Source organism: Rhynchophorus ferrugineus, unplaced genomic scaffold (genome assembly GCF_030347505.1).
Source record: "Rhynchophorus ferrugineus isolate W39M unplaced genomic scaffold, kcgeb_rfMv2 rfM8, whole genome shotgun sequence".
NCBI lineage: Eukaryota > Metazoa > Arthropoda > Insecta > Coleoptera > Curculionidae > Rhynchophorus > Rhynchophorus ferrugineus.
The window spans coordinates 34,579,425-34,591,148 of NW_027472587.1; the positions used below are offsets into that span (position 1 = coordinate 34,579,425).

The 11,724-nt window shown below is 32.0% G+C and overlaps 1 protein-coding gene across 3 annotated transcripts in view; it reads right to left on the reverse strand.

The window, feature by feature from the left end:
• The window catches only part of LOC143201138 (uncharacterized), a 41,520-nt gene extending 29,900 nt beyond the window's left edge, over positions 1 to 11,620 (reverse strand). The window contains exons 1-2 of one of the 3 annotated variants that reach the window (XM_076412017.1): positions 11,504 to 11,620; positions 3,754 to 4,012 (exon numbers count right to left, since the gene is read on the reverse strand). In XM_076412017.1, coding sequence (XP_076268132.1) covers positions 3,754 to 3,781 — 28 coding nt within the window. In that variant the 5' untranslated portion in view covers positions 3,782 to 4,012; positions 11,504 to 11,620. Of the gene's footprint in view, positions 1 to 3,753; positions 4,162 to 11,408 lie in introns of those variants that run through there. The other 2 variants (XM_076412018.1, XM_076412016.1) reach the window with 2 other exon arrangements.
• Between the last annotated feature and the right edge of the window lie 104 nt (positions 11,621 to 11,724).

Below are 11,724 nucleotides of genomic sequence, written 5' to 3' on the forward strand. Positions count from 1 at the left end.
TTGCAATGAACAGATAAAGTATAAAAGAAAATAACTGGAATTGAAATATAGGAAAATATATTGGCTAATTGGAAGACAATAACAATTATCAGTACATAATAAATTTCAATTATTTAAGCAAATACTGAAACCTATATTGACATACGGAGTCCAATTATGGGAATGTTCGGCAAAGAGTAACATATACAAAATACAAATTTCTCAGAACTAAGTCTTGAGAAGAATTGTGGACGCACCTAAATACTACAGGAATGACTACATTCATCGAAACCTTCAGATACCCACAGTCAGTCAAGAAATCGAGAAATTTGCAAGATGGCATGAGGAAAGACTCCATTCTCATGAGATTATTGAAGTATTTCAACTTTTGGATACCACCAGAACAGAAGAGAGACCCAAAAGAATCAAACCATCTGATCTTGTGTAGTGTTGTATAGTGAGGTGCATATAATAAAAAATACAACAATGACATGTAAATAAGCATTATTTCACCGGAGACTGAGATAGGGCCGATGGGTCCTCCTAGTTATATACCTAGATTTAAGTCATCATAAAGACAACTTGTAGGTTAGTCGGAAACGACTAGTAAAAATGTAATAATTAAATAATTTTAAAAAATCCCCTGCACATAAAATGTATTTAATTGAAATTAAATATGCTTCAAACATTTAAAATGAATACCAAGTTAACGAAACATGACAGAAAAGGATGAGAAATGTTAAGGATCAACTCTCACTGACGCAAAATATCATTAACATTGATCGCTAGCATGGATGAAACATATTTTTTCTGAAACATTTTTATTACTGGTCATTGTGGTATTGTTTGGTTTATTTTAAACTAATATTGATAATACGCATCAAACATAGCGGCAATATTTATTTTTATACATGAAATACGTTTTCAACAACTGATTAAAATAGTTTTGGATACGAGATCTATGCTTTTTTTATTTAGATTTTTAACTTACGATACTACGATTTCTAGAAACGTCATTGACCCATATATATTTTGGTTATTTTTTTTCTAATTTGATTAAAATACCAAGTAATTCTAAAGTTTTATAAATATAAGGATTTTTCAAATATTGTTTACATTGAATATAACATATTATTACAATTTAAAATAGATAGTTTTATATAAATAATGCCAATATATTACGTAACAGTATTTTACTATAAAGTACAGGGTGCTTATGGTATATAAACAGAGCTATCAAATTATAAAAAATCATCGCACGAATTGACTCCATTTTTTCAGAGACAGACAAGATTTTCGAGTCACTATAAACAACACAAGTTGCGCTGAAATGACAAATCACTCTGAATAAAGTTGATGATATATATTATATAAACTCAAACTTCTAAATGGAAACGTCAAATGGAGCCTAACAACAATTAGCAAGAATCAAAATATAAATAGCAAACCTCGTAACAGTTGTTCACAGTGATACTTTTCACCAAGAGATATCGCCGGTCACAATCTATGCAAGCACCTAATATCTGAACTTTGAACGTTTGGAATTAATTTATAAAAACAGATTTCCAATGCATGTAATTAAATGGTCAAGTTACCGTAAGAAGTAAACGAAATTGTCCAAGTCATTAGAATCAAAATGAAACCGAAGGAGTTGTATAGTCTCAATAGTTATTACCAATTATTCCGATATTACCATGATAACTTACGATCATGAAAAGAATTCGATTACATATATATTATACATTTGAAAATATTATGTTTGCCGTAGAATTACTTGTTAATAATAACAATTAATTAACATAAGGTTGAAAGAAAAGTTTTTTAAATATTTCTCATAGCTAGTTTATCCATATAAATTTCAAAAAATAATCAATGACCAATCAATCATTTGTTCAATTTTGAACGATGATCTTTTATCATTTCTTTGGTTCTTAGAATTATCGAACTTTTAAGATTTCTGTACAACAAAGGCTTTTCTGAGACCGGAACAAATGGTAGTCAGACGACTCAAGATCCGGGCTATACGGCAGATGCATCAATACTTAATTAACCTCTTTGAGTTCTTGTCGAGTCACTAATGATACGAATGATCCAACTTTGTCCCCATGGAAGACATTGCTGATCAATTTCCACGATTAATTAACCTCCATCTTCAATGGCATTAGTTACTGACAGCAGATAGACGCCCAAAAGAGGTTGTTACCGACCAATACCTTAAAAAATCCACAAAATGGTTTTGAATGATAGTAAATTGAAATTGAATGAAATAGCAGACACTAAAGATATCAACTGAATGTGTATATCAAATCATTCACGAATATTTGGGTACGAGAAAGCTTTGTGCGAAGTGGGTGCCGCGCGAGCTTACGTTTGAAGATGATGAAAAGCATAATGAAACATGGTTCCGTCATTTCACTCCGAATTCCAATCGACAGTTATCCGAGTGGACTGCACACGATGAACCCGCTCCAAAGCGTGGGAAAACGCAACAGTCGGCTGGCAAGGTTATGGCGTCTGTATTTTGGGATGCGCATGGAACACTTTTCCTTGACTACCTTGAAAAAGGAAGGACCATCAACAGTGACTACTACATAGCGTTATTGGACCGTTTGAAAGACGAAATCGCCGAAAAACGGCCGCATTTGAAAAAAAAGAGAGTGCTGCTTCACCAAGAAAATGCACAGTGTCACAAGCCAGTGAAAGCGATGACAAAAATCCATAAATTGGGCTTCGAATTGCTTCCTCATCGACCGTATTCTCCAGATCTGGCACCCAGCGACTATTTCTTGATCTCAGATCTCAAGAGAATGCTCGCTGGGAAGAAATTTTCGTCGAATAAAGAGGTGATCGCCGAAACTGAGGAAGAAATCTTCGAGAAACGGCCGCATTTGAAGAAAAAGAAAGTGCTGCTTCACCAAGCAATGCACCGTGTCAAAAATACATGGATTGGGCTTCAAATTACTTCCTAATCTACAGTATTCTTCTGATCTAGCCCTCACCGACTAGTTCCTGTTCGCAGATCTCAACAAAATGCTCACTGGGACGAAATTTTCGTCGAATGAAGAAGTAATCGACGAAACTGAGGACTCTTTTGAAGCAAATGACAAATCGTACTACAAAAATGGTATCGAAAAGTTAGAGGCTCGCTATAATCAGTGTATCTCCCTTGAAGGGAATTATGTTGAATAAAAAAAATAATTTTGCCAAAATAATGTGTTTTACTATGGACAGCCGGGTACTTTTCAATTGACCTGTTACATGTTATACATGACGTGTAATAGTTACTATAAGATATATATTAATAAAATATATATTATCCATTAATATTTATAAGAAGTATAAAGATTTAAACTCTTAACAAACTTAAAATTATACAGCTCATAAAATAAACGTCTTCTAGTGAAGTTAATATATTCATACAGAAATACGCTAAAATATATATTAAATGAAACAGATCAAATCCATTAAATTTAATTAAAGTTGCTTGATTTTACTTGATTTCTATAGTAAAATATCTTCAACTTTTTTTAAGAATAAAACTATAAGAACCATTAAGAACAAAAACTATTGCCTGAGAAATGTAATATGTGATAAATCAAATTCAATAAACAAAAATTGTTTGTAAATGTCTTTTGTGTGAAAGAATGTGAAAATTTGATCTTTTAACAGATTCCCAAATATTTACCGTGTCAACAAACAAACTAAACACCGTCTGAGAAAAATATATATTATCGTTATAGTATGTAACAGTTGAAAATTATACTTAGTACCTACCTTCTAGTTCGAGTGATCGATCCTTCATAATTCTGCTGGAAAACTGTCTTAATCGCAGCCACCGTCAGTCACTTTTAATGCACCCATGCGTCGTTCACTTGTCAACTTATAGACCACAACTGCGTCATCTTAAATAACAATTTGTCTATATCCTTTAGACGAAAATCCTTATCGCACACTCGGGAATAAAGTTGTTTAAATTATCTTTTTTTGGTTTATTATTCGAGCGGTATCGAAGTTCTATTTAATTAGGTATTTCCTACAAAACACATAATAACAACACTAGAGCGATTCCAACGATTTATTACAAACGTTCGGCTGGATTCACTGTGTTTTTACGGCAAACATTTTTAAAATGAGACCAAATGCGTTGATTTTATTCTTTCAATGTACGACTACCGACTGTACTGTTTGTTTGTTATCTTTGAAGCTAATAAACCGTTATCTCAATTCAATTATTTATCAGTTACAGGAAAAATAGTAAAAATTACTCCAAACATATTTAAGGATGACTTTGAATTAACTAAACAAACTTAACACACAATTATCTGAAAATGATTGTTCTGAATCATTAAAATAAATAATAAATTGACATAATATACATTCTATCAAAAAAGTAATGTGCATTAACTGTGGGAAAAACATTTGCACTTGAAGAAGTTTTCAAAGTTCTTGTTGTCGCTAAGTCGGTAAAACCGTTCCCTATATTGACACGAAATTCAAACGTCATCTTTCATTTAGCTTGTTTATGTTTTTAAACTTTTCAAGTCTGTTATGCGATTTTCATAATGAATAAAACATCAAACCAAAAACAAATGCAAGTTAATATCGTTAAACTGAAAAAAACGCCAATTAAATGAGGATTATTAAGTTTAAGTCAAAAATAAGTTAGAAATAAGTAAGAAGTAAAGTTGGAAGAAAAATCTAGTATATTCTATTCAAAGTTTTTGTACATACGTCATCAAGATGTTTAAAGTATTGCCTGCCGCTATTTGTAAATTCGTTTTAGAATCAGACAATATTTTTCTTCTCACTTTATTTTGGTTAAAAAAAGACACAATGTTGTATGATTAGTTCGAATATGTAAGGGAATGAGCCTGTCAAAGTCGGTTGTCAGACGTATGCAAAATTCTTGAAAGCAATAGTGATAAGAGATTATAATTCTAACCTATAAATTATTGTAGCTGTATAATTAAATGTAGTTTTTAGATGTACTGTAATGTTAAAATAAATTAAGAGGGATAAATTAAGGAGATAATAACATCATGTTAGAAAAAAAGCTAAGAAGATTAGATTTAAAATAAAAGAACTATACTACTTAGTCGGAAAGTGGACGTTCTATTTGCACTTTTGGGGTGGAAACATGGATTTCTACTAAACATTAAACCGACAAGGCTGCCAAAACAAAATTCTTCGATTAATTATCATAGCTTATCGCTAATTAACCGGTCAATTAAAAAGTCCCCGCCCTACCATAGTAAAACACATTTTTTTGACAAAGATAGTTTTTTTTTATTCAACATAATTCCTTCAAGGATGATACACTGATTATAGCGACCCTCCAACTTTTCGATACCATTTTTGTAGTACGATTTGTCCTTTGCTTCAAAATAGGCCTCAGTTTCGGAGATCACCTCTTCATTCGACGAAAATTTCTTCCCAGCGAACACTCTTTTGAGATCTGAGAACAGGAAATAGTCACTGGAGGCCAGATCTGGAAAATACTGTGGACGACGAAGCAATTCGAAGCCCAATTCATGGATTTTGCCATCGTTTTCACTGACTTGTGACACGGTGTATTTTCTTGGTGAAGCAGCGCTCTCTTTTTCTGCAAATGCAGTTTTTCAGCGATTTCGTCTTTCGGCATAAACTTGTCAGCCGCCTGTTGAGTTTTCCCACGCTTTGGAGCGGGTTCATCGTGTGCAGTCCACTCGGATGACTGTCCTATTGTCACATATCGACGCAAAAACTCGGGTTTATTACGCTTGGTCATCTTCAAACACTGCTCCGAATCATCAACTCGTCGTTGTTTTTGGTCAAAAGTGAGCTCGCGCGGCATCCACTTTGCACAGAGCTTTCTCATACCCAAATATTCGTGAATGATATGATATACACGTTCAGTTAATATCTTTAGACTGTCTGCTATTTAATTCAATTTTAATTTACGGTCATTCAAAATCACTTTGTGGATTTTTTAATGTTTTCGTCGGTAACAACCTCTTTTAGGCATCCACTCACTTTCACCACGTCTAAACTTAGCATACCAATCCTTGATGGTTGATTTTCCTGAGGCAGTGTTCGGAAATGTCTCGGCATCAAGCCAAGTTTTTGCTTCAACTGTATTTTTTCCCTTCAAAAAGCAATATTTCATCAAGACGCGAAATTCCTTTTTATCCATTTTTTTTCACAATAATAAAAGTTGCTTCACTCAAAATGTTATAATTCACAAACTAATGATCCGACAGCTGTCAAATTTATACACGCATCATTTGAGGGTTAGGGCTAACTGAAAAATATACGGATTTAATTCTAGTAGCGTCATCTATGTGTTAGGCCGGGGACTTTTCAATTGACCTGTTAACCAACGACGAACTCAATAACTAAATCAATAATTATAATAACAAATTAATTTGTAAATTAAGGATCTTCTAAGCATATCTAATGTAAATATAATATATAAGGATAGATAAATTTTGGAGCCAGCGATGGTGAATTGGGTGCAAGAAATCATGAAAAGACCCAATTTACAAGACAATAATTCGATTTTCTGTCACTATATGCTCACACAGCTCCAAGAACCATATTGTTTGAGTTGTTGAATTGTTTCACTGTCCAGCTTATTCGACAGATTTAGCACCCCCTGTCTTCTAAATCTACTCACACTTCGAAAAAGTATATTATGCAAAAGAAGCCTTCCAAAAAATCACTACAACGATGCGGGGAATAGACTAGAAAATCTTATACAGGAAAAATAAAGTCGTTTTTTACAAATAAATCCAATTTTTATTTGCATTTACGCAGACTTATCGAACGAACTAATACAATGATTCTGCATTCAGATTACGTAACATAGTGATTCTGCATCTAAAATGCGATATTTACAAATATGAACTGTCATTCAATTAACGATAGTTATAGCGCTGAGTTAAAAGATAAGACGAAAGAAAACATTTTTGTTGATATAGTGACTCGACAAAATTTATTTTGTGAACTAGCGAAAAATAGGCGTTTGAAGCTACTCTTGAAGCCATATAAAGCTGTAGGAAGATGCATCATAGCATCTGAAACAAAATTAAGTTTGTTTCTTGTGTTGCTAGGTGACAAAACATGTAAATTAACCAGATAAAACCGGACCAGGCCAGATAGAAGAAAAATCGGGTTGTCTGTTTTTGGTGGATTTAATTTGATATGTACAATTATATACTAATATAATAAATATATGTCAAAGCAAAGAAGATTCAAAAATGCACATTTTTAAATTGTATTTTGTATTGTGTTGCGTTTCTTAAGGTGATTTAAGTTTATGGCTATGAAACATTCTTCATATGTATTAAAAATAGAAATTGTAGTTTTTTTTTGTATTTTGGAAGTACTTTATTTAAAATTCGAATGTCAGTAGTACTTATATGCATAGAGAAATAGAAATTTTGGCGAAATGTTTTGCGACGTCCAACATGTAGATGTCGCTACCTTTATCAGAAGTTAAGCGCTGCTCAGACAGTCGTGACCTGTCTCATTTGTGGGAAGATGTAATAATCATAAGGAGCAAGGTCTGGAGAATACGACGGGTGGGTTAAAACTTCCAATTTTAATGTTTTCACCAGTATTGCAACATGTGGTCGAGCGTCATCATGTACAGAAACAGCATTGTTGTGTCTTTACTTATATTTCAGTCGTTTTTCTCGCAGTACTCGACTCAAACGCATAAATTATAGTCGATGATGATTCCCATCGATGGTTTGTCATCGAATAACGCCTTTATTGCTCTTTGTCATCGGCATCAAAGTAACTACTTTTAAAACGTCGAAACCAGCATTCGCATGTTGAAATCAATAAAGCATGGTTGCCTTTCTTCAGACGCGTTTTTCATTAAGATGAGATAAAGAAGGAAAACTTCCTATAAATGCGCTATACTCGGTACAAATCCAGACATTTTCGACGCACTGAACTCACATTTCGACGATTTGGTTAATTAACGCATTTGAAAGATAACAGTCCATAGAACATACTTCACTGCTGAAATGAAACTAAACCGAGCCAGTTTGGAAATTAACGATTATGGGCGATGAAGTATAACAATGATGCACGAAATATATCGTGATCAATCCTCCAAAGAGGTTTGGCAAATAGCTGCAACGTCCGCATCATCGAAAAGGAAGGTGATGCTTTGTGTTTGGTATGATTATAGAGGTATTTCTCATCATGAACTGGCCCTACCTCTCCAAATCATAAATTCAACCATCTACTGTCAACCAAATCGATTTAAGCAAGCGATTTAAACAAATTACCAGAATTCATCAATAGAAAACTGATCCATTATTATACATCACGTCATCGCCAGACCATACACATATTTAGTCACCCGACAAAACTTCATATTAGCTGGGAAGTTTTGATGCATCCACAGTATAGACCAGACCTTGCATCGTCCTACTGCCATTTGTGTCGATCTCGTTTTCGATGTTTTAAGAGTAGTGATTTTAACATCGAAGACAAAGATAAGACCAGACAAAAAAAATAGACGAGAATTACCAGTGATCCAGAACTTTGCAAAATATAGCCGGGATACAAGCAAAGCATGACAAGGCTCGACCAAACGTTGCAAACCCGGTTAAAACACACTTAAAACATTAAAATGCGAAGTGTCACCCCACCCACCGTATTATCCTGACCTTGCTCCTTCTGATTACTACTTGTTTCAACATGAGTCGTAACTTGAATAAAATACATTATAACGATTTAAAGAAAAAGGCACAAATTAAAAAATAGGCCTCCTAATTAACAAGAGCAGCAAAAATGATTTTTAAGAAGGATTAGGTTAACTATTGATAAACACTAACACAAAATTAAAATCAACAAAACTTACTGATGGCAAGATGACCAAATTATTGTAAAACTATAAATACTAGTACTCGTACCTCAACACGTGAAACGCCACATTTCGACAAATTTATCGATATCTTCACTTGCCTAATATTACGGACCGAATAAATTGATAACGCTGTAGTAGTCTATTATAAATCGATGATTTCCCTACTCATCAAATACAAATACTTTTTACAGATAAAATAGCGAATATAAAATACTCAACGATAGTATTACCAGGTTACTTGTTAAGTTCACGAAATTAATCTTACTAAGTAACGGCTATTTTTGAGGAATCATATTCGACATTCGATAAACTTCGGTAGTTTCCGCCTGACGTGGCAACGTTGCAAGCAGTCGAAATGTAAAATTCAACAAATTACAGCGGTCATTTTGGATCTTATAATATTAAGAATATTGTCATTTATAGTTTATTTGTTGTTCTTGTACTTTTCATATTTTGACTATAAATAGTAAGCAGTATCATCGATTTGTGGATGTTGCCAAAAAAGCCTTAATAACACTTTTAATTTAAACATACATATGAGAACATTCCATCCAGGTGAGTATCTTTCAATTTTTATTTTAGCTTTGCAAATTGTATTCAATTCTGCACTAGATTCATTATATTTTAGGCATACTTGACGCTGCAAGAGTAGAAGTACAGACAAATATGACTCGATGTCCTTTATGTGAACAAACATCATCAAAATCACAGCTCGTTGATCATATGCAGTCATTACAACATTAATTAAAACATTAAAATAGAACAAGAAGCATTGAAGTTCGACTCGCTTTATGATTTTGAGGTCTGTAAACGTTATATTGAAGAAACAATTAAAACCTCTTAATTTCTTAAGGTTGGGGGTTCCTATTTTAGTGAAAATATTACCACTTTGTAAATTTGTAATCGATCATGAATTCATAAGAGTATATCACGGGGTGAGAGGTGAGAGTTATTAAAATCAAGTACAAAGCATAAAAGTGACGCTACAAGCGTTGAAGCTTCCCTGCTTTAAAGAAAGAAAATTTTATGTTAATCACAATTAATGAAGGATAATAATAATATATATTATACTCTTGAAATATACGGATAATTTATAAGAACTATAATTTCGGATTATTATTGTAATACTTATATATTGTTAAATAATTACATAGTGTTTTATTTGTTCTTTTTTCCGTTCATAATTATATTTGAGTTGAAAAAACACAAAATGTATAAAAAAAAATTAAGTTGTCTCATCAAAATAATTTGTGAATTCAGGATAATTTATTTATAAATATATTTTAATCTATTTATATTATATTCTTCAAATGTACGTATAATTTAAGTAACTGGCAACGTTGCAAAATCAAATCCTTGTGCGAATGCTAATGATTCTCCAGAATTAGACTCTTCTATCTTACTACCTTTTAATATTATGAAAATTTAAGATGTGAGAAGAAGAAGAAGTGAAAGGAGGTTAAGTCTGAACAAATGAAGACTCCTCATGTCGAAATAATTCATACCTTAATTATACTAACACAGATTTTTACTATAATATTTTCAGCTGCATGAGAAGGTGTGTCGTCTTAATAAAAGAAGATTTTATTTCTTCTGTAAACTGCACTTTTTTTAATCAATTGACCGGTTAAAATATATCTAAGCTCACCATAGGTTTGCATAAAATCTTACCAACGAGCGTACAAAAAGGTAGCAAAGTGGACCTGGTGCTAATTTCGCCAACCCATATGTGCAGTTTTATTTGAAAATATAATCACACAAAGAAACAATTATAAACTTCATTTTCAGATACGAAATAAATATAATCTCTTCAAATAAGTGTAACTGGTGGACACAATAAACTGTTAACCAGTTAAAATAAGTTAACATTATTAAATAATTATAATATTCAGTTAATTGTCAGTCAAGATTAAACGTCAAGGATCCACACACAAATTACTTTAAAAATGTATTAATTTTATTTATTCAGTTGTGAAATTTCACATAAATTTTAACTCAATTGAAATTCAAAACATCACTATTTTGAATAATGAAAAATCCGTATGGAGAGCTAACTTAAATATGTAAATACAAATTTACAGAGACCGAAGTAACAATTAAATATAATAAGAATGGAAATAATAGTATAAATGTACATTAAACAAACAATTTTCACTATATCTGAGCTTATAACAACATAAAAGTAATAGCTAACAGAAAAATTTAAACTAACATATTTCCAATTGAAACAAAAATTATCTATTCAGTCTTATTTCAATCAACATGAACAATAACAGCCATTTTTAGCTTAATTAAAAATATAGATATATGACTTTACATCACCTAACTTCCATAGTATAAAGACAATTATATAAAAAATGCAATCACGGTTTAAACAATATACACGTTATCAAAAGTTTTAGTGCATAAAATAAGTAAAAACAAAATCTACTGCAAAAGCGATGGATGCGAGATATTTTAGAAAACTAGTGATATTTTTGCATAGTCCTTATATGGTTGAAATTCAATATTAAATTGGTATCACAACTCGAATCAATTATAATTAATGAACACTTTACTTAACATAATCAATCAATAATCTTATAAAATCAATCGATCAGTAATTACTAATAATTATTCAGTTCAATAAGCTTTCAACTTATCCGATTACTACGTTACATTGAAACATCTAATCACTGTAGAGAAATAACCGGAAGAGAGGACCATTCAAACACATAGCCACTGGAAACACTTGATACACTGAAAGAGGTTCAAAATATAATTTAAACATATGTTAGCTTGTAAATTCCATAGTGATATTTATAAAACTTATTTTTGGTTTATTAAATATATCAGGGACAACGGTCTTATAAATCACAACCAAATTTCTTTGTTAATAC